Below are 23,687 nucleotides of genomic sequence, written 5' to 3'. Positions count from 1 at the left end.
ACAAACTTTATTTTTTTTTTATTGTATGAAGGAATAGGTAATTCAATAGAAAAAAAATACACTTCCTGTTATGGTAAAAGTAGCTCCAATGTTATGTTAAACCTTTTTATTAACCAATACCTATAAGGGAAATTCATAATTTTATTTTTTAAGGAATTTCATAAATAGGTACCTAATGTAAGAAAAATAAAATCTATTTTTAAAACTTTTACTCAAAACTTGGAACGCTATTTGATTTTTGTATAAAAAGAAATTTTTAGAAAAAAAAATTTTAAATCTTTAGAGCCGTTTTTTAAAAAAATAATTTTTTATATCTAAAAATTTTCTAACATTAAAAAACATGTGTTATTCAACATATAAAAAATTATCAACCCGTTTTTGAAAAATTGATTTTGTAAAAAAAAATAATTTTTTTAAAAATCCAAAAATGTGTTTTTTTTTTTAATTTTTTGTTTTTGTTTAAAAATTTTGATTGAAATCAGCTAGGTCGTTTACGACTAATTCACAATGGCTCTTATGTGTAATAGGTGCACACAAAATATTTGAAAAAAAAAAACAATAGGTAGATATGACAAAAATCTTGTCTTAACGTTGCCAAACCTGTTAAAAACTACCTAAAAATGCTTAAATGGGATGATACATCCTTCCTAATTATGAAAATATTATGAACATATTCGTTCTTTCCCAGAAAGATAAGAAACATTTTTCAGGAATTGAAAATATTTATACCCATTTTCACAATCATTTCGGATATTGTGAATGTATTACCGTCATTTTTTGTATTTAAAAAATCGAACATCAAATGCAGAATCGAAATGGTCACTGTGATTCTCCTAAACGTATGCAAAATATTTTTGGCAATTATGATCATGTAACGTTGCTGAGGTCAGTTAAGTGATCAATAACTTATATTCACCACGATTTCACCACGATATCTCTTCATAAGTTAAGCTTCTTAAACTGTTTTCATAATCCTCCTAAATGTATACTTCAATATTTGTATTCAATTCAAATTTTCAAAGTAGCTTTTCGGTTTATATTTTTGCAGAGAGCAAGACTGAAGGCCCGTAAGAAATGGTTTATTAAACATTTCAATACTCCTAAAGTTCCTAAGAAATTATATCCTTTAAAATCAAAATTATTTTTCTTGATAGCCAATTAAGGGTTTTATCGATTTGTTGTACACAAATTCTTTATTTTCCTATTTTTTAAATTTTATTCGTAGTTCCTGAGAATCTTGTGTCAATTCTCAGAAGTCTACAAAAGCCAACAAGAGGCTTAATTCACATTCATATGGGCAGATTTCAATTTGTGAGTCGATTGTTCTTATGAATTCTTCTCTTCAGCTTTAAGGTGGTAAGTTTATTGTCATGATAAGTGGTGACATTATTACTCATGTAAAAAAATAAATAAATAAACAACCAAAATGAAAATATAAAAACACTTTCTACAACTACCAGATATATTTATTTTGTCATTTTTTGCCTTTTTTATTTTTTATCTTCTTACTTAAGGTCACTTATTCAGTTTCACAGATAAAAGAAATCATTACCAGAGAAAAGTGGAATGTCAAAAAAAAAAAGAAAATATATACATTTTCCTTGAGCTACTTAAGGTAGATCCACCAACAATAGGCAGCTTTATAGGTAGAACCTTTTTTTTTTTGTGTATATTAAACGATAAACTCCAACGATTTTATTACAAAAACCCAGTAATGGATCCATTATCACTAAAGTCTTAATTTATTATTATCATTCACAATTACTATGGCTTCAAGTAAGGTGTTGTTACTTTGTTGTTTTCTCGTTATTTTTACACAAATATCCCAAGTATCTACAAATATTATTTTGGAATGCATAAGTATCTTATATTGTAATGGAAATGCACCAGTTTGTGGTACAAATGGTACGCATTGTTGGCATTCGAAAAGTGATTGTGAACGAGCCAAATTTAATTGCCTTCATTTGAACAAAAAAGGTAAACGAGAACAATTAGAATTGTCATTTTTTTTTAACTTAAAGTACAAAATATATTTTTTTCTTTTTTTCTAATAAAGATTTCGATAAAGTAGACTTGGGTAATTGTAATGAGCTAACAATTGGAGGTATTAAAGAGTGCTGTGTAAAAAAGACGTGTTCAAATAAAAAAGAACAAATTTGTGCTCAGTCAAAATTAGGTTCTGAGAAAAAGTGTAGATGGTTTAAAAATCGTTGCGAACTGAAAAATCATAATTGTGGAAATGAAACAAGTAAGTCTTTGTTTGTTATTATATTGGTGTTAAAAAGCTAATGAAATATTTTTTTCTTTAATAGATTCTTTTATAGAAACAGATAAATCATCTTGTGATTTTGGATTTGGCCAAAGTGAACAATACTGCACGAAACCAAATGTTTTAAAAACTGATGAATTGCAGTGAAATTAAATAAATCATTTTTTTATAATTGAATAGTAGCTACCAATTTTTTCTTTTTTTTTTCTAAGGACATGACACATTTTTTAACGAAAGCTTATAAAAGTTGAAAAATCAAAACAAGTTTCAAATGATTTTCCCATTTAAACTGAAATTTGGCTTAAAATGCTTAGTTTTGAAAGTTTTTGAATGAATCCTTGAAACAATTGGATTTTGAGTGATTGTACACTTGGAACAACTTTAAGATTTTCATTTTCATACAAAGAATCAATATAAACAACCTGCTTCGAGTTTTGTATTTGAATAACAGAGTTTTTTTTTGTCATTTGAAAGCATTTATGGTTTATAGTTATTGTGTTTGAAATTTGTATTGCGGTTTATCGTATGTTTTACTTGCGATTTAGGTATATCAAGTTATGCACTCGTACAAAAAAAAAAAGTTGAGATACCATTTTTCCATGACATTACGATGTTAGCGAATGCCAAAAAAGTGGGTCCCGGAAGTCCGTCGGTCTGTCTGTCTGTATAAGGAGCTACAGTCTAAACGGATGGACCGATTAATGTCAAACTTGGTATGTAGCGTTATTTGGCGACTCTCCAGAGGGATTTTTGGAATTAATTGTTTTGGACCAAAAATAACGGTACTTGTCATATACCGATTTTAGTAAAATCGAAATGTCTCAAAAACGGCTCCAACGATTTTGTTTAAAAAATTCACATGTTAGTGTTAAGCTAAGGTCTATCTTCTAATTAATTTTTTTTTTTGATAATCATTATTAACTGTACCTGCCATAGAACCGTTTTTTTTTTTTTCAAATCGGATTATCTCCAAAATTGCTTATTCTATTTCAACGAAACTTTTCGTGAAGAAGTATTAATGTAATTTTGGATTTTAAAAAAAAATTTGAAATTTTTTTTGAAAAATCATATTTTCGAAAACGGGACATTGAATTTTCTTGAAATTTTGTTTTTAGATGTTGATTAGTAATTTCTACAAAATGGATAACCAATTTTATTTTTATAAAAATTATTTATAAAAAATTAGTTTTTTTAAAAATCCGCTCTAACGATTTTGAAAAAAAAATTTTTTTAATGCATCTTAATATATCAATTAAAACTGCATACTTGTTTTGGAGGGCAATTTGATTTCAGATTTTATTTTATTTTTTTTAATTTTTTTTTCAAAATTTCTATATAAAAAGTGTTAAAAATTTAAGCAACTTTAACTCTAAGAGCAAGTTCGTGCGACCCAGTCGTGCATTTTATTTTTATTAGTACGCAGTATCGTATTTGGTTTGGTTTTGGTTTCCTTAAGTACTTAAACATACTTTTTTTCTTAATTAATTAATACTTGGTTCAATTTTAAAAGACTATATAAACACATAATTCTATTTTAACTTTTAATATTTGATATTTTTGGGGATCAGTAAGTACCTACCTACTTTTTCCTATATCATAAAAATTGTGTTTTTTTTTTTTTTGTTTGTTAAATTTCTATTTTTTAATAATATATTTTATACATATTGGGAACAATATAAGAAGAATGCTTTTTTTTGTATATTCGATTTTTAAATTTGTGGGCAGTGGGTTTTTTTTTGTAATTTTTGGGGCTTGAAATATCTTTGAAACAGATAAGCTTTAAATAGAAGAGAGAAACAGAAGATGGTTAAATATGTTCAAATTGAAAATACATTTTTGTAAAACAAAAATAAGAAACAAAATTTTTCTGAGTTTTTTGAAAAGTTCCTTAAAAACACAAGTTTTAAGACCTGAATTTTTTATTGGGGAAATGGTAAGAACACTTTTTTGAACTTTGACTGCCCTGATATTTCACATAGCTGTCGACGAAAAATTATAGCCAAGGTAGGCAAAAGCTTATAGGTAAGTTGAAAGTAATAAAAACTCAAAAAATTGAAAAATAGGGGCTTCATTTTTCTTTAGTTTTAGGCACTTAACTTTCGAAACAAAAGTCTAAAAATTTAGAATAATTTTAAGAACTTCTTTTAAGACCTTAAACAACGTTTAAAAAATCAGTTTTCAAAGTTTAAGTGGATCTAAAACTCCCATTTTTGAAACCTGGAATAACTTCCAAAAACAACCATTTCAAAAAATTGGGCTAACTTCACAGTTCACACACTCCGACACCTTCCATTTACATGTATAAGTATGTAATAATTTTTGGAAAAGTAAGATTTTTTAAAAACAGCCTTACGATTTTAATGCTAGTTCTAGTTTTTGGACAAGGGGTATCTTTTGATGATTTTTTTTTAAATGGTACTTCTTAAAAAATAAACTTGGGGAGATTTTGTGTGTTTTATTGATTTTGGGATTTTTAATAATTGGATTATTAAATATCGTAATTTTGAATAAAAGAGATTTTAAAAGACGGGATTATTAAACTTTTTGTCGGGATTTTTTAAAAACGTGATTTAATTAACTGAATTCCGACAGTTTTTTATTGAACATTTCTTTTCAGTTTTGAATCCATTTTTAATTTTTGTAAAAAACGTGCAGTAATGAGCTTATGACTCAGGAAACATCATCAATTGTTGGACTCGAGTCTCATACGCTACTTTGCCCAAAATGACAAAAATACCAAAACATTTCGTGTTTTAATATCTTGATTGACTTAAAGGCCATCTGAAGACTAGTTTTTGAGAGAAACAATGTATTATGGTCTTGAAGACTAATTTTTTAATAATAATTGAAGCCTAAAATAACCTCTCAAAACGGATACTTTTCAATTTTCAAGAGAGTTATGATAAAAAGATGTGCACATAAGTTATTTTAAACTGTGAATGACAATAGTAATCAACAATTGAGATTTTCCTGAGTTTCGTATAAAAGTCTTCTTTTTTGAAACTACTTTTTTAAAGTCAGTAATTTAAAATCACTCTTTGGATTTAAATGAAATGTATTAATCTTTATGAGATCAAACAATTTAGTCCTTGCAGTATTTTATTTTGCACTCAATACAAATTCTATTTTTATAAATATACCTAATAGGTTATATCAACCAGTAAAATTTTAGTATTTGAAAAAGCTCTCGTTTTCGTTACTTCACTTAGGTCCAATTTATTCACACTCCATTAAATTTAAAGTCGCCATTAAAAAAGGGAAATTTTAAAATTTGTATGCGATTTGACAGTTTTATAATTTTTAATGGAGCCTTTAAAAATAATGAAGAGTGAATAAATTGGGCCTTAGGAGCAAAAAAATGGAATCAAATTTTGCGTTTAGTAAAAACGAAAATTGGTCGTGAAGTAATCGGCATACATGAATGTTAATGGTACCATTGAAAAGCTTGAAAAAAAAGCTTTAAGTCAATGCTAAGAACTGAAAAATCCGTTCGTTGGTTCCATCCATCCAACATAAATGAAGTATGTAAGGAAAAAAAAAAACTGAAATTAAAACACAAGTTATCTGGAAAATTTATCATTTAAAAAAAAATTAAGTGCAATTCATTGACAGACAACGCTAAAACTATCGTTGGAAAAAAAAGACTGAAATTGAAACAGAGAGTAACTGGAAAATTTAACATTAGGTAAAACAAAAATGAAGCGCAATTTATTGACAGATAGCGGTAACACTATTGTATGCATTTTTATGTTTTTACCAATAATTCAAAGTAAAAAATACAAGCTTTAAAATGAGACCATGAGACTTTGAATAAAAATATTTTATCCATGGCAATTTTTGTTTTTAATATAATATAATTTATTTGATTCCGTTTTTTTGCTCCTAAGTGTAGGTATATTCTTTTTTAGTTCTAGAGAGTCAAATAATGTAAAACCATTTCGTTCTCATCCTTAATTCAAACATGAACACATTAACCTCCATAACATCCCTGTTCAATATCCACACAGGACAAACAATTCCACCTGTCATCTGACTCTCAATTCAAGTCTCAACTCTCATATATGAACTGACCAAAACCATACATATTGAAAAAAGAACCAGCAAACAAAAATTCAAATCAACCCTCAAGTTTACATGTTCCAAAATCTATAGAATATTCCATTTTGTTCCAACTCCCCCAACAGAAAGAAAAACAGAAACACAGCAAACGGAAAACGGATCTGTCAACAAAAACACAGAAGACAGAAAAACAAAAAAATAAAACATCCCTCGTTTTATTAATCGAGTCGTTGCATTCAATTCGCTATGTAAACGTCATAATATTTGTGTTTCTGCCGGCTGCAAAAAACCTTAATTTGCCAATTTAATATAACAAATAAATAAATAAAAACAAAGTTTATGCAAGTGCTCAATTCAGTTCAGCTCTAAATATTTGTCTCATCTTTTTTTTATTTGATGAAGAAGTTTTAAACAAAAAAAAAACTAAAGAAATAACAGTGAATGCAGCATAGTATTGCTAAATAAACAGCATGCTGCTGTCAACCTAATTACATCACACAGTCACAGCGCCATAGCGCAACGACCAACTATTATAACTCAGACTTGAGACCGACCCTCAACCAAACAACGGGTAAAGTAATTCAATATCGCTCCAATAAATTCGCTGCCCTTCAGAGTATAATCTGACAGTTGCCGGCCACTAAGTACCGTATCTCGTGGCAAAGCAAACAGAGCTGCTGTCCCAACTGTCAAAATTCCGCTTAAATAAATTCTATTAAAAATAGTTTCTTGTATTCTTTTTTGCTAAAAAAAATCACGAAATAAAATAAAATTGTCGGCAAAAATTCGCTACCAAAGCGGAAAAAGTAGACAAAATCCTAAAAACGTGACGGGGGAGTTGAAAAAAAAGAAAAAAATCGATTTCTTTCACCCACCAACTCACAGGTGAGTGGTGAAACTCTCTGTTCTGTTGGCGCGACGACGACGGCAGCGACTCGAACGACGACGTTTTGTACCGTTTAACAAACAAAAAAAAAAAATGTAAACAATCCCCCATGTGAACCGAGAAAATCCATTAGCGTGGGCGTGGGCGTGAGAGTGAATGAGTGAGAGTGAGTACAAGTAAAAAAATAAAAAAAGAAAAAAAAAAAAAGTGAAACACGCTCGAGTTCATCGTCTTCTTTGTTAGCTTTGGTTTTGCATCATCAGAACCAAGAAGACTCGAACCCAAGTTAATATTATTCGCATAGAGAAAAAGTGTGGGACTGTCTCCGTCATTGTCCAAGATAATTATCGCCTAAAACGTCAAACCCAAGCTTGGTGCTGTGGCACTTTTACCGTTCTATGGATTCTTTTGGTTTTCATCATCATCATCCAACATCATCACGCTTTCCACTTGGACAAGCTGCATTCTGTTAATTAGTTTGTTTAGCAGACTGTGGTGTTGCCAAGGGCAGAGGAATTGCTGGAAACGGAGTTCGCGCATTAAAATATATAAAAGAACGACAGGAAGAGAAAGGGGAAGAGTGGGTAAACTGCCAATGCCGCGGTGCCGGGAAATATGAATTCACTCTGAAAGATTTATGCAGATTTTTTTCTAGATTTCTTGAGAAATGAGATAATTATAAGAAAAAAGGCAAAACAAAAAAAAATGGTGGGTAAGTCAATGTGGGATTTATTTTATTTTTTTCTCCTCAAATGGGGTGTAAAGTAATGGAAAGGCAATGATGATGGTAAAATTTACCGTTCTTTCAAATTTAAGGGAATAAATTACTAAATAATTAGGCAAAGCTAATTCTGACTCGATAAATGAGACTTTCAGATTTTGTTAGTCTGTAAGCACTGATAACAAAATAACCTTATGGCTGGCTATGGTAATCGGTATAATTATTTTTGAAAATATTGTTTATTAATGAAGATATGTAAGTGTATTAGAACAATTTTAACAGAGATGATGGAAATCAACAATAACAAAACATACAGATGTTTTTTGAATGAATGGTGTCTGGCAAACATTTGACAGAAAGTTTAACATACCAGACCAAGATGCAGAGTTGAATGCAAATGTTATTATAGCTACACGATGTCTCTATTTTCTTGCTTCATAGAATAATTAAAAGTGAAACATTGCAGTTTTAATTTCTACATACATTTTATACACTATAGACTGTACTTTCACGTCATGAAAGTGAAAAGTTTTTTTCAACTTGCCTTTAGTTTGTTTGATTAAATATTTTTTTCAGTGTAGAACCCCTTACCAACACTATTTATCTGTTTCTCAGCATTTAACCTGATTGACAGATCATTTTTCCTTTTTTGAGGTTGGACCCAAACCACTTAAATTAGCAACAAGTTTCAATTTATATCAACCGCTGTAGCACTTGTTTCCTTTTATTTATAATTCAGTAACCAAGCAGTTCTTCCAAATAATAGAAAATCTTCTTTTCTTTCCTTTAGTAAAACAGTGCTTCCTCAGGGATCAATATTAGGACCTTTGCTATTTACTGTGTCAGTGTTTTAGCAAAATCAAATGTTCTTGTTAGACAACAAACGAAATTTACCGTGATTGATGAAAAATCTAATACTGAATTAGCTCGAATGAATTAAATGAAGTGTCGGAGTAGTTAAACAATATAAAAATTTCAAACACACCTACATAATAAATAGTCAGATTGGGTGTTTCTAATCGAATTTGTTAAGATTTTAGAAAATTAACTTAATTCACATAAAAAAGTGAATCCATGGACGAAGTTTTTTAAAGGAGGTGAAAATAGTGAAACAGTGGTGAAATTTGGTAAATTATAAAGGAAACTCATTAACATCAGCAATGCCTACACAGAGAAAAATATGACCCGCTAAAAACTAACAGATTGCCATATTGTTTTACCGTCCATACATTTCATAAGGAAATCTTATTAAAATCAACGATTAATAAGGTTTTTTTAAGGAGATTTCTTATTATTTTTATAGAGAAAATCTTATTAAAATTTGACTGAAAAGTTGATTTTTTTTGCAACTTAGCACTAGAACAAAAATCGCGATCAATATTCTCATGGCTGGTTGGTTCAGGTGGTAAGGTGGGCGACTAATGATTTGAAGTCTCCAGTTCGATTCCCAGCCTGGTCATCGTTTTTTTATTTTTTTGCAGATTTTAAAACAATAAGGAAAACCCGATTGTTTTAATAAGGTTTCCTTCTTGGATGAAAACCATAGAGAAATCTTATTGTTTTTGTTCTATTTTATGTGGTCTATTTTTCTCTGTGTAGTCTTTTCGGATTTAAAAACCTGTTGATATAATCAAATCACTCTTTTTTAGTTAATAATAACTTCAAAATGGCTTACCTATTTTTTTTTTTATTTTTTTTATAAAAACAATTGTTTTTTTTAAACGGCTCTAGAAGTTTTTGATTTTTTTCTGCTTGATCCGTTAAATAAATAAAATGCACGACTGGGGTCGCACGTACTTGCTCTTTCAGTTCAAAACACTTTTATGTTAGTCTACTTGTAGATTTTAAAAGCTGGCTCTAAATTAAAAAAAAAAATGATATTGGGGAAGAGCCGACATTTAGGGCAAAATTGGTTAAATGAAAAAATTTTTTTTTGTTGTTTGACTTTTTTGAGAAAAAATAAAAATGCAATTTTATTGCCACTGCTTTAAATATTACGTATACAAAGTTTAATCAAAATCGTTAGAGCCGTTTTCGAGAAATTCGTAATATCGTATTTTTTTGTATGGGAGGTATACGTTCTAAACGAGATATAAAAAAACAAAAAAAAAACAACTTTCAGAATTCCACAAAAATCATCTGTACTAAATTTGAAGACAATCCGTCCACCCGTTTAGGCTGTGGAAATGTGTACAGATAGACGCACAGACGCACGGACGGAATTGCGGGACCCACTTTTTCGGAATTCTCCATCATCGTAATGTTGGTTTTGATTAAAAAGTCAATTTTTTTTTCGACACAAAACCAATACTTGCCCTATAGAGCAAGTAAAAAGAAACTATTTCTAGAAATTCTAGAAAAATTTCATATTTTCGAAAATTTGAAAAATAAAAACAAATGTTTTAGATGCAAAAATTTGGAATTAAATACTTTTTTCGTTTGTATAAAAAGTAATAAAAGAAATATTTGTATGCAAGTTTTGACTAAAATTGGTTCAGCCATTCTATAAACAAAATGGGCCCTATTCATAGTTGTCTACTGAGATCTTTCTAAGCTATTACTTTGGAAGCCCAGAGTTTAGCCTAGTCATAAGCCTGTGTTCTAACTTTAAACACAAGGAATGCTATTTTTAAACAATTACTAATGCGAGCAAACGTAAAATCAAGATTTTTGTCTGTAGCTAATGAAATGCCAACAAATATTATTATTTATTTTATTTTATCAAATAAAATGTCGATGGATATAACAGAGGATTTTCGAAACACTAATTGAAAATGTGGCACAATCACAACACCAATGTTCACCACCTGACGATATTAACCTAATAAAAGTGTTCTACCAGAGTGACATAGTTATACTTTTGTTTTCAATGACTTAAGTACAGCAGCAATATTAATGGAGTCTTCCTTTGATAAAAATTCAATTTATTTTTTGATCCAAAGGTACATGATTTAGATAAAAAAAAATATTTGTTTTTTTGTACACCAAACGAAAACCCCATAAAACAATTCTGACAATTATGATGTCAAATGTCATTATTAGAAGTATAATTGTAATAGATTTTTTCAATAAACCGAGTTTAGTTAAACATTGCAAAGAAAACGTATATGAATAGCAGTCGAGTTTATTTAACTTATTTGGCTTAAACTGTGGACTTAGTAAATCTTCCTGAATATGGCCCAATATGTTTAAGCGATTAACTCAAAAATATATCAATTTTTACAAAAGAGGTTAATATTGATATTGACCAATTATATTGAGTTGATTTATACATTAGTTGAAAGGGTGAAAAAAAAAATGAAAAATTGAAAATTTTTTGGGATTTTTCAAATTGTTTAAGTATAATTATTCATATTTTACCTTTTTGTTTTGCTTCTTTAATTCCATTAAAAACGCAATTTTTATTTTTATTGTATCGATATATTTCGAGGGCCTTTTTGCCTCATCATCAGGATCAAAAATACTAACAATAAATTAATACGAGATACGAATTAAATCATTAATTTATTGTTAGTATTTTTGATCCTGATGATGAGGCAAAAAGGCCCTCGAAATATATCGATACAATAAAAATAAAAATTGCGTTTTTAATGGAATTAAAGAAGCAAAACAAAAAGGTAAAATAAGAATTCTTAATATTTAATCCAGCAATACAAAAAAACGAAATATATAATTATTCATACTGGGATGACTAAAAAGTCCGCTCTATCATTTAAAAAAATGTGAACAAAGCTATTTAAAAGTTGTTAGCGATTCACATTTATGTATGTATCTTTAAATTTTAAAACTAAAGTGTTTAAGCCTAACTGTTTTTTTTTTTTACTTGCCATTACCAACATTCTTAAGAAAGCTACGGCCTTCCTTTACGTTTTTCATTAAATACCTACATATATTAGATTAAGTTGAAATTCTTCAAATTTAGTAGGTTTTATTATGACTTAGCTAAAATATATTATATCCGATTCCAATACAAGAGCTAAATGGTTGAACCGTTTTATTTTTTTCAAATCCGATTTTCTCCGAAACTGCTTATTCGATTTCAACAAAAAAGCATTTATATAATTTAAAAATATAAGCCAAAAATAAAATTTTGAAAAAAATAATTTTTGGATTTAAAAAAAAAATTTGAAATTTATTTTTTGAAAAATCAAGTTTTTGAAAACGGTACATTGAATTTTTTTGAAATTTTGTTTTTAGATGTTGATTAGTGATTTCTACAAAATGGAATACCAATTTTATTTAAAAACTTTTTTTCCAAAAAGTTATTTATAAAAAATTAGTTTTTTAAAAAACGGCTCTAACGATTTTGAAAATTTTTTGTTCTAAAAATGCATGTTAATATATTAATCAAAACTGCATACTTGTTTTGGAGGGCAATTTAATTTCAGATTTTATTTTTTTTTTTTTAAACGAATTTTTTTTTCCAAATTTCTATATAAAAAGTCTTAAAAATTTAAGCAACTTTAACTCTAAGTCGTGCATTTTATTTTATTTAAAGTAGGTACGTAAATATTTTTTTAATTATTTACTATATATAGTGTTGCAATTTTATTTCACCGATCTTTTAATAAATTTAATTATACTAAACTTTAATTAATAAGCAATATGAAACGCGAATCTAATTATTTTATTACTTTAATAAATTTATTACTTTAATAAAAGAAAAACAAACGAAAGCGCGACTTAATCGAAATTAATTTAATGAGGTAAATGACAACTGTCAAACAATGAGCGCGTTCGATGAAATGAAATATGCAAACATACAACAAAATTATGCTGTATCCCGTAGCTCAGTGTGATGGGGTGGGTTCAGACTTTTTGATACACTTTATTAATCCGTCCGATTAATAAAATGTATCAAACAACAATAAAAAAAAAATACACAACAATAAAAACAAATTATCTAAATGGAAATTAAATAAAAGTAAACACAGGGTGTTACTTCTACTTACTAGGGTGGGCGCCAGGAAACTTTTTAAGTGGAAGTTTACCAAAACCAGACCTAAGCTGAAAATTAATCTTCAAAAATTGAAAATAAAAGAAATGAATTTATTTCCTAATTGGAATTTAAGAAATTTTATTTTTAAAGACTGGGAAACCTTGGTAGTCCTGGACTAAAACCCAGTATCTTTTCGAAAACAAGAAATAGTACAATAATAATTTATTTGAAACGACGAATGAAATTCAAAATGTAAATATGTAAAAAAGCAAAAGAAAACCAAAAGCAAAAACAAAAATTAACAATTTCTTTGTGCCCAAAAAGACACAAAGGAAAACCACTTTGGGAAAGATCCCGAAAGACAACGGTAAGTTACAACGGTCGCGAGTCCCGCAAAAGATCGGGATAAAACAAAACGGAGCGAAGGCCTAATCGGTCAACAAATTATTCCCACTTTAGGGCCACTCAAAAAAACGAAATTTAACCAACTAATATTTTCACAAATAAAACCAAATACTTATCTCAAAAATTGAATCCTTTATCCTGGTCAATATCCCCGACAAATTTCCTCCCTTAAAATGGCTCTATCGGACCTCCTCCGAATTAAAATTTTCCTCCAAAATTTTACCACAAAATATTCGCCCCAACTGGACTTATATTTTCTCAATCGCAAGTTAACTCTCAAAAATAAAATCGCAAAAATCGTAATAATTTTTCGTTTAAACTTTTCACCACTAACTCGCTTAAAAGTCTTCCAAGAAGTGAAGTAATAATGGCGGGCCAAAACGAACATGCCGACACGACCATATGGTCATCCTCTTCTGATCTTAGTGCATGGAGGTTTTCTGTCTCGGTCTAACAACAGCACCCTGCCTATTGGCTAGCGGCCTGCTCCGATGTCGAAAAACCATCGCATGCGATCTCATGCGTTGGTGATATTCTCACCAACAGTGGCTCAGTGGACGCATTCAGCCCGCTTCCGCCAATTCCATTTAAAAAGAATTAAACGAGAAACTATTTAAAAATCACGCAAAGTCCCCAGCCCAAACCGGCCCAGAACTAATAAATTGGAGGAAAATATTTCTTCTAGACGGAGTCACGACCATTTACTTTTTCAAATTAAACCGCGAGAAAGGATTCAAACGCGAAAATTAAATAAACTAAAACCGTAGACCTTCGCGCAGACAATTAGGGGAAGGGAAACACATCGCAAAGTGGTTTTACTTTTTGTGCAAGGCACTTATGTTGGGCACTCGGCCATGCTAAATTTATGTTGGTGAATTATAATTCACATTTACGTTGGGCATGGGTAAATACTTCATGCCTTTATATCCTGGGTGAGTCATCTCTCACAAACATATCACATGTATCTTTCTTCAAGTAATTTTATGGACCGCCCGTCCAAATAGATATAATATAATTCTCAAAAAGTATGGACCGCCCGTCCAATACTGACTTTATAGTCTGTGTGAACCATCAATCACACGTCACACTATATGTTGTAATGTAAACCTGTTTTGTTTGCTTTTCCAAGATACTCAAAGAACAAGCTTCTGGCTGATGGACCAGGTCTCTAATAATCTCTTCGAGCATTTTGGAGCAGCAAAAGAATGGGATTCAAGAAAATGATTAAAAGGGAATGGAATGGGGAGGTAAAACTTGTTGTGGTAAAATTTACCGCAACAAATCCCACCCTTACCTCCTCAAAAATGTGATTACATTTCGAAGAACTGTAACACATTTTCAAAGATGTACCCAGGATGAAAAAGGATTTTCCATCAGAAAAAAAAATCAAAAAAATCAAAAATATAAAATCAAAAATTTAAAAATATAAAATCAAAGATAAATAAGCTGAAAATCAAAAGTTAATGTGAATTATAAAAATAAGTGAAATATATAAAAATGATAATAAAAAAAAACAAAAAAAACTTAAACTACAAAAACTACGTTACTAAAAAAAATTAATTATTAACGGATGCATCTGTAAACGGTTTTAAATCCTTAACGTGCCAAGTTCCGCGCTCTTTACCATTACTATCTTGTAAGACATATGTCCAAGGTGACACACGCTTCTTAATTTCAAACGGACCGACAAACTTCGGTGCTAATTTGGCTGCATAATAATTCGCGGCATCCGACAAAGTAAAGTTTCGACGCCAAACAATTTCACCGGGGTGATATTGAACATCACGCCGTCGAAGATTATAGGCTTCTGCAGCTCTTTTCGAGGCTGCCTGTAATTTTTTCCCAATATCAATTCTTAGTTCTCGGAAGCGTTCTCTGATCCCCTCCGGATCCTGAGCGTTCCCAGAACTGTCTCCAACAAATGGCACTTCTCTCCCCGAGGTTACCATATCCCTCCCAAAATTCGCATAATAGGGTGAAACACCCAAAACCTCATGCTGTGACGTGCGGATAGCACACGCCACTTTAGCAAGTTGTAGATCCCACACTCTGTGGTTTTCTGCGACGTACGCCCTCAGCGTCGTCTTTAAAATTTGATTTATCCGTTCCGCAGGATTCGCCTGCGGATGATAATGAGCAGTAAAGTTGATTTGTGACGCGTACGCCTGGCAAAGCGCTGCCAGTTCCTTGGATCGGAACTGGGGACCGTTGTCACTCACGATCACCTTTGGTATGCCAAATAACAGGAACACATTATCTTCTAACTCCCTACAAATTGCCTTAGCAGTCGCCGACCTCAACGCGAACAATAGTGGAAACTTTGTGAAGTAATCCACTACCGTCAAAATGTAAGTGAAACCCCTACTCGACTTTGGAAGTGGACCTACCAAATCGATGCAAATCATTTCCCACGGTGACTTTATCCCAACCCTCTCACTCATCAACCCAGCTGGTTTTTCATTCACCGGCTTTACCTGTTGGCAAACTTTACAACTTCTAACATACTTGGTAATATCAGCCCTCATTTTTGGCCAGTAAAACTTCGCCGCAACCCTGGCAAAAGTTTTCCTAACACCCATGTGTCCTGCTAATGGACCATCATGAAACTCTTGTAAAATCCCTAACCTTTGGTTTCTACCTATCACTCTCTTCCATTCTTGATTATTTTCATGTACAACTACATGATTAGCCTTTACCAATTTGAACAACTGTCCCTGTTCAACCCTCCAAGCTGGATACCTAAGTGGATTTGAATTGACTGCAGCAATCATTTTGTTCACCCAAGGATCTACATCCCCTTCTGAGATACCACCCAACTGCGGCACTCCTCGAGAAAGCATATCCGGTACTACATGCTCTTTGCCCTTGCGATGAATGATTTCGAAGTCGAACTGTTGAAGCCTAATTGCCCAACGGGCTAACCTCCCCTGTGGATCTTTAAGATTACTTAACCATACCAAGGAATAGTGATCCGTTACGACTGTAAATCGAACACCTTCGAGATACGGTCGCAACTTCTCAATAGCCCAAAGTACAGCCAAGCATTCTTTCTCTGTGGTACTATAATTTCTCTCGTTCCTATTTAAAGACCTACTAAGGTAACAGACAACCTTTTCCCCTTCCTCAAAATTCTGTGAAAGAACTGCACCGATACCATAATCTGACGCGTCTGTTTGTACGACGAAAGGTCGTGTAAAATCTGGGCAAGTAAGTATTGGTGCTGTCACCAAACACTCTTTTGCCTTCCTAAAACTATCCTCACATTCTTGTGTCCAAGTAAATTTCCTATTCTTTTTAGTAAGATCAGATAGTGGCCTAAGCAGTTCCGCAAAATTTGGTACAAATCGTCGGTACCACGAAACTGTCCCTATAAAACTTCTAACTTCTTTAACATTTCTCGGTGCTGGAATCCTAACCATACTTTCCACTTTCTCTGGATCTACATGTAAACCATTTCGATCCACTATATACCCTAAAAATTTTAATGATGGCATGCAAAAGTTGCACTTTTCCCTACTAACTTTTAATCCCGCTTCAATCAACCTTTTCATCACCTCTTCTAAAATTTCTAGATGTTTTTCGAAACTTTCGGAAATGATAATGATATCGTCTAAATAGACGAAAACGTACGGCTCAAGATCGGCACCCAAAACTGTGTCGATAAATCTCTGCCAAGTCGCTGGCGAATTGTGAAGACCAAAAGGCATACTTTTAAATTGAAATAAACCCCTCCCAGGAACCGTAAAGGCAGTAAAAGGCTTAGATTTCTCCTCCATAGGAATCTGCCAATATGCTGACTTTATATCTAGCGAAGACAAAAACCTAGCACCCCGAAGCCTATCTAAAATTGAATTTATGTATGGAAGTGGATAAGCATCCCTATCAGTATTTTTATTTAACTTCCTATAGTCCACACAGAACCTATAGGAACCATCCTTCTTTTTAACTAAAAGTATTGGAGATGACCACGCACTGGTCGATTTTTCGATAACCCCCAACTCTAACATTTCGTTAAGTTCCCTATCAATATGTCCCTGCATCGCCGGAGAAACCGGATAATATCTTTGTTTTATCGGCTCCGCCGACGTCCTAATTTTGTGCTCAACTAAAGTTGTGCACCCTAAACCCTCAGGCATTTTCTTAAAAGAATCCTCGATCCACGTTTCTAAAGTTTTTAATTCCCTATCACCCAAATCTGATCTATCTGTAATGGAACAAATCGAAACCGAGCTTTCCGGTTCCGAAAAGTTCCATACGCGTGATCTTAAATCCGGAACAATACCCGATAGCGCCCAAAAATCTGCGCCCAAAATCACCGTATGTGGTATAGATGGAATGACCAAACAGTCAATCAGAATTGCCCTATCCTCTACTATAATTGGAAGAGAGAGAGTTCCTAAAACTTCGACACCTGTCCCATCTGCCAAACTCACAGAGTGAACAGTGTCTTTTTTCAATGAAAGCCCTAAATTTTCTATTATTTTCCAAGCATCCCTACCTATTATGGTCCTAGAAGCTCCTGAATCTAATAAACCTAAAAATTTAGAACCATAAATACTAATTCCTAAGTGTGGTCTATTGTCCCTACCGTTTGCCTCCAGAGTAAAACTTAAATAAACTTTCTTCCCCAGCTGGTTTCCAGCAGGTAAAACCCTCAACGTCTCCGAGCTTCCCGCCCTGCTGGCGCAAGAGCCCGTTGCCCATTTCCCGAACAGCGTCTACAATTTTGTCTATTCGCCCCCAATTCCCCACAACCGAAACAACGCCTAGGAGCGGAACACCTATTTGCAAAATGGCCTGATCCATTGCAATTAAAACACCTAATCGACGACGACCTTGATTGGTTTGAAGATGGGGCCTGACGAACATTTCCGTTGTTCTCAGCAACAACCGAAACTCTGGGATTTTCAACACCTAATCCAATATATGCCAGATCTGGCTCAAGCAAATTCTTACTACTCCGAACATTGGGTGGTGGAACATAAGCTTCCACATTTGCCCTAACAGCCTCTAAATTCCTACCTAATGCTACTAAATCAGATACACAAGTTGGTTTAGCCAAACCAAGCTGTGTTTGATAAAAGGGTGTCAAATTCCGTTGAATCATCAACAACTTCCTACTTTCCGAAATGGGTTCAGTTAACCTACCAAACAAATTTTGCATTGTAGCAACATAGACCCCGATGGATTCATCGTTGCCTTGTGTACGACGCCTAATTTCTTCTAAAAGTTGATCGTCATAATTCGGTGGCAAGAACTCGAGTTTCAACTCTTTCACGAGTTCCTGCCACGAATTAATCGAGATCCGAATTGCCCTAAACCAGATTAAAGCTTTCCCTACAAAAAGTTCTACTGCTGCCCTAAAAAGTTGAGTTTCTGAAACTCCCCTAGCTTTTCGAATTTCATCGACCCTCTCAAGGAACGCGTTCACGGAAGCACCACAACGCTCTCCAGTGAACTTCACGTCCCACTTCGCTATATTTAAAAATTTTTCAGATTGGAGTACAACCCGTTCTATAACTGGATTGACCCCGCTGTCCCTATCGCGATTATTATCTATCCTAACATCTGGCACTCCTACTGTTGTCGATGTACTGCCAGAAGTACTAATCGAACCGGTTTCCGAGGATTCAGCTGAACGCTGGTTTTCAACCTCTTTCGTTGCTTGATTTTGTTCCTTTGTTCCCTTATTATCCTTATTTTCCCTATCAAAATTTTCCCTATCAATATTTTCCCTATCATCCCCATCATCTTCTAAAGCTGCCATAGCCATGACCAACTTATTCTTTAATTCTTGTTTGATTGTATCCTGTTCTTCCTTTTCCGGTATTGATCGATCCATTCTACGTAATCCCCACTCAACTTTGGTAATAATTTTCAAATATTCCGCCGAAGTTTCTGACTTTGGTGGATTTAATAATAATTTTCCTATTTCTAATAATTTCTTCTCGACCGCCATTTGATCCTGTTCAAATGTGAACGGGTAAGCGGGAGGCACATACGAATTCCTACGTTCCAATTTGATGGCAGCTCTTAACGATTTGCGCATCTCCTCAACGTTCCCTAAAGTTAACCCTCGACATTCAATTTCGTAGGAAATTTCTTCCTGCGATAATCGATTTATCTGACTAACATCCATTTTTAACCAACAAAATAAATTTACTTTAAACGAAAAAAAAAATTAAAATAAATAAATTGAACAAAAATTTAACTTTATCTTAAAACTTTAAGTACCGAAGCGAATTAAATAAAATAGAACTTTAATTTGAATTGTTTAAATTATAAAATAAAATAAAAAAATATAAAAGAAAATATTAAAATGAATAAAAAAAATATTTGCACTTTGGCAACTCTGCACGAAACAGACAAATTTTATCTCAAATACAATTTATCAACTCCTGTAGTGGAGAAATAAATTTATTTTGAAATCAAATTATTAAAAAAATAAAACAATAAAAATATATATTAACTTGCACCTTGGCAACTCTAAAAAAAATTCGAAATATTTATCTTCAATGAAACTAATTAAATTCTTGTAGATGTTAAAAAAAATTTTAAAATTATTTTTATTTTTATTTAAAAAGAATAAAAAAAATTAAATTTGCACGTTGGCAACCCTTTACCACCAAATTTTATCTACAATGATTAACTATCCTACAGTATAAAAATATTTAAAAAGTATTTAAAGGCCCCACGTTGGGCGCCAATTGTTGCAATTTTATTTCACCGATCTTTTAATAAATTTAATTATACTAAACTTTAATTAATAAGCAATATGAAACGCGAATCTAATTATTTTATTACTTTAATAAATTTATTACTTTAATAAAAGAAAAACAAACGAAAGCGCGACTTAATCGAAATTAATTTAATGAGGTAAATGACAACTGTCAAACAATGAGCGCGTTCGATGAAATGAAATATGCAAACATACAACAAAATTATGCTGTATCCCGTAGCTCAGTGTGATGGGGTGGGTTCAGACTTTTTGATACACTTTATTAATCCGTCCGATTAATAAAATGTATCAAACAACAATAAAAAAAAAATACACAACAATAAAAACAAATTATCTAAATGGAAATTAAATAAAAGTAAACACAGGGTGTTACTTCTACTTACTAGGGTGGGCGCCAGGAAACTTTTTAAGTGGAAGTTTACCAAAACCAGACCTAAGCTGAAAATTAATCTTCAAAAATTGAAAATAAAAGAAATGAATTTATTTCCTAATTGGAATTTAAGAAATTTTATTTTTAAAGACTGGGAAACCTTGGTAGTCCTGGACTAAAACCCAGTATCTTTTCGAAAACAAGAAATAGTACAATAATAATTTATTTGAAACGACGAATGAAATTCAAAATGTAAATATGTAAAAAAGCAAAAGAAAACCAAAAGCAAAAACAAAAATTAACAATTTCTTTGTGCCCAAAAAGACACAAAGGAAAACCACTTTGGGAAAGATCCCGAAAGACAACGGTAAGTTACAACGGTCGCGAGTCCCGCAAAAGATCGGGATAAAACAAAACGGAGCGAAGGCCTAATCGGTCAACAAATTATTCCCACTTTAGGGCCACTCAAAAAAACGAAATTTAACCAACTAATATTTTCACAAATAAAACCAAATACTTATCTCAAAAATTGAATCCTTTATCCTGGTCAATATCCCCGACAAATTTCCTCCCTTAAAATGGCTCTATCGGACCTCCTCCGAATTAAAATTTTCCTCCAAAATTTTACCACAAAATATTCGCCCCAACTGGACTTATATTTTCTCAATCGCAAGTTAACTCTCAAAAATAAAATCGCAAAAATCGTAATAATTTTTCGTTTAAACTTTTCACCACTAACTCGCTTAAAAGTCTTCCAAGAAGTGAAGTAATAATGGCGGGCCAAAACGAACATGCCGACACGACCATATGGTCATCCTCTTCTGATCTTAGTGCATGGAGGTTTTCTGTCTCGGTCTAACAACAGCACCCTGCCTATTGGCTAGCGGCCTGCTCCGATGTCGAAAAACCATCGCATGCGATCTCATGCGTTGGTGATATTCTCACCAACAGTGGCTCAGTGGACGCATTCAGCCCGCTTCCGCCAATTCCATTTAAAAAGAATTAAACGAGAAACTATTTAAAAATCACGCAAAGTCCCCAGCCCAAACCGGCCCAGAACTAATAAATTGGAGGAAAATATTTCTTCTAGACGGAGTCACGACCATTTACTTTTTCAAATTAAACCGCGAGAAAGGATTCAAACGCGAAAATTAAATAAACTAAAACCGTAGACCTTCGCGCAGACAATTAGGGGAAGGGAAACACATCGCAAAGTGGTTTTACTTTTTGTGCAAGGCACTTATGTTGGGCACTCGGCCATGCTAAATTTATGTTGGTGAATTATAATTCACATTTACGTTGGGCATGGGTAAATACTTCATGCCTTTATATCCTGGGTGAGTCATCTCTCACAAACATATCACATGTATCTTTCTTCAAGTAATTTTATGGACCGCCCGTCCAAATAGATATAATATAATTCTCAAAAAGTATGGACCGCCCGTCCAATACTGACTTTATAGTCTGTGTGAACCATCAATCACACGTCACACTATATGTTGTAATGTAAACCTGTTTTGTTTGCTTTTCCAAGATACTCAAAGAACAAGCTTCTGGCTGATGGACCAGGTCTCTAATAATCTCTTCGAGCATTTTGGAGCAGCAAAAGAATGGGATTCAAGAAAATGATTAAAAGGGAATGGAATGGGGAGGTAAAACTTGTTGTGGTAAAATTTACCGCAACAATAGGTTTTAAGATTTTGATTTGAATTTTAAGAATATTATTCTCTTCAAAATTTCTATTTCTTTTTTTTCCACCTTTGGCGGTGGACAAAAAATTGGTGGCCATATTCCTAATACTATTTCTGAGTATACTTGTGCTTGTGGGTATGAGAAAACACATTGCAGTTAAATATTTTTCAAAATTCAAAACCTAATTGGACTGAACTAAAAGTAAACACACTTTACTCAAACTTAACAAAACCCCTTTAAATATGGAAACTTATATAATTGATACCATTTTCTATCCCTTAAAAGCAATATGTGTTTGCTAATTCAATTTTAAAGTTAAAATACCGCAACAAGTGCACTTTAACAGTAATTAAATACATCATGCTTAACCACACACCCTTTTCAATTCTTTCACAAGGGTATAAAACTTTTAAAGTTATACAAAAACAACAAAAAACAACAACAACTGTCAGTTCCTACTCGATTTTGTTTTGATACTTTTAATCGAAAAATTCCTGACCCACCCTTTTAACAGCAGGAAGAAGAAAAAAGACTATAATTGAATTAGAAAACAATTCAAGAAGAGAATGAACAAAAAAAAAAACGAAAGGAAAACCATCAAGTCAAAGAAAAAAAAAAAAAAAAAAACAAGAAAAATGATGGTCATCGATAGTGAAACCGTAAATTGTTGTAAAAAAATCTTTATCGTCACGCCCTCTTCGAATGGACGTCATACAGACAGACATTGTATGTACCTTACCTACCTTCATCAGAAAAATGTCAGAACAATCAGAAACAACGATAAAGATCGAATTACAAAACGAATAAGGGAGAAAATAAGAGTGAAAGTCCTCGTGTTAGGGTATTGGGTAATAATACCAAACACTTGCGTTCTTGGTAAATTGTTGAATATGCATGACGTCATGTTTCTTCGGAATACAAAGGTCGCCAAAGACATAAAGGTCAAAGACTTATCAAGAACGTGAACGTTTCACAACAACAAAAAAAAAAAAAACGAAAATACTAAAAAGAACCATGAGAGAATAAAAAAAATAACACAAGACTGTGGATAATCGTGTGTCGGTGCGGTATGACAGCTGACAAAGAAGTGTAAGATTTTATGTAACTCCCACACTAAAGACTCTCAGACTCAAGCAAAATACACACAACTTATGGGTTTTCACTTTCGCTGTTTAAGGTGTTTTTTTTGTTGTGTTTTGTGTTTTTCTAGCGCCCTCTGGACGGTTAGCCAAATACAAATTTCTCTTGCTGTCACTTGACGTGAATTGTTTACGGTAATCCACTGATTAGTGTCCAATTACCACTTTCTTCGGGTTACTTCTAGAGCATGATTGCCAACTGTTCATTAGATGGTTGAGTAAAAATTGAGTGACTGTGACAACAATAAAAAAGGGGGGGTTGGACGAGAAAAAGATATTTAATATGACAAGTGGTAGCAGAACATTAAGCGATAATGGAAGTTGTTAAAGTAAAGTAAACTGATATTTTAAAGTGATTTTGTAATGATACCAGTTTCAACCTACAGACCTACAACTAAGATTAGGTATAAATTTTCTAGGTTTTAATTAAAAAGACTTAAATAAACAATTTAGTTAAAATGAAAAATA

At 32.3% G+C, this 23,687-nt stretch overlaps 2 protein-coding genes across 3 annotated transcripts in view; one reads left to right on the top strand and one right to left on the bottom strand.

Annotated features, from left to right (window-relative positions):
• LOC129910790 (protein artichoke) overlaps positions 1-23,687 on the bottom strand; it is a 435,745-nt gene that overhangs the window by 55,545 nt on the left and 356,513 nt on the right. The gene's annotated exons all lie outside the window — the stretch shown is intronic.
• On the top strand, positions 865-2,416 carry LOC129909684 (uncharacterized). The gene is made up of 3 exons (XM_055986758.1): positions 865-1,977; positions 2,057-2,248; positions 2,313-2,416. The coding sequence occupies exons 1-3, from the start codon at positions 1,767-1,769 to the stop codon at positions 2,414-2,416; spliced, it is 507 nt and encodes a 168-aa protein (XP_055842733.1). The 5' UTR covers positions 865-1,766.

Source organism: Episyrphus balteatus, chromosome 2 (genome assembly GCF_945859705.1).
Source record: "Episyrphus balteatus chromosome 2, idEpiBalt1.1, whole genome shotgun sequence".
NCBI classification, from domain to species: domain Eukaryota; kingdom Metazoa; phylum Arthropoda; class Insecta; order Diptera; family Syrphidae; genus Episyrphus; species Episyrphus balteatus.
Note: the sequence above shows the minus strand (reverse complement) of the source record. Positions and strands in the feature narration are given on the sequence as shown.

What these genes read in the sequence shown, in the direction of transcription:
- LOC129909684 (XM_055986758.1), top strand. Translation starts at nt 1,767, where the DNA reads ATGGCTTCAAGTAAGGTGTTGTTACTTTGTTGTTTTCTCGTTATTTTT. An exon ending in CCTTCATTTGAACAAAAAAG is followed by an intron (nt 1,978 to 2,056) that starts GTAAACGAGAAC and finishes TTTCTAATAAAG; the next exon opens with ATTTCGATAAAGTAGACTTG. An exon ending in TAATTGTGGAAATGAAACAA is followed by an intron (nt 2,249 to 2,312) that starts GTAAGTCTTTGT and finishes TTTCTTTAATAG; the next exon opens with ATTCTTTTATAGAAACAGAT.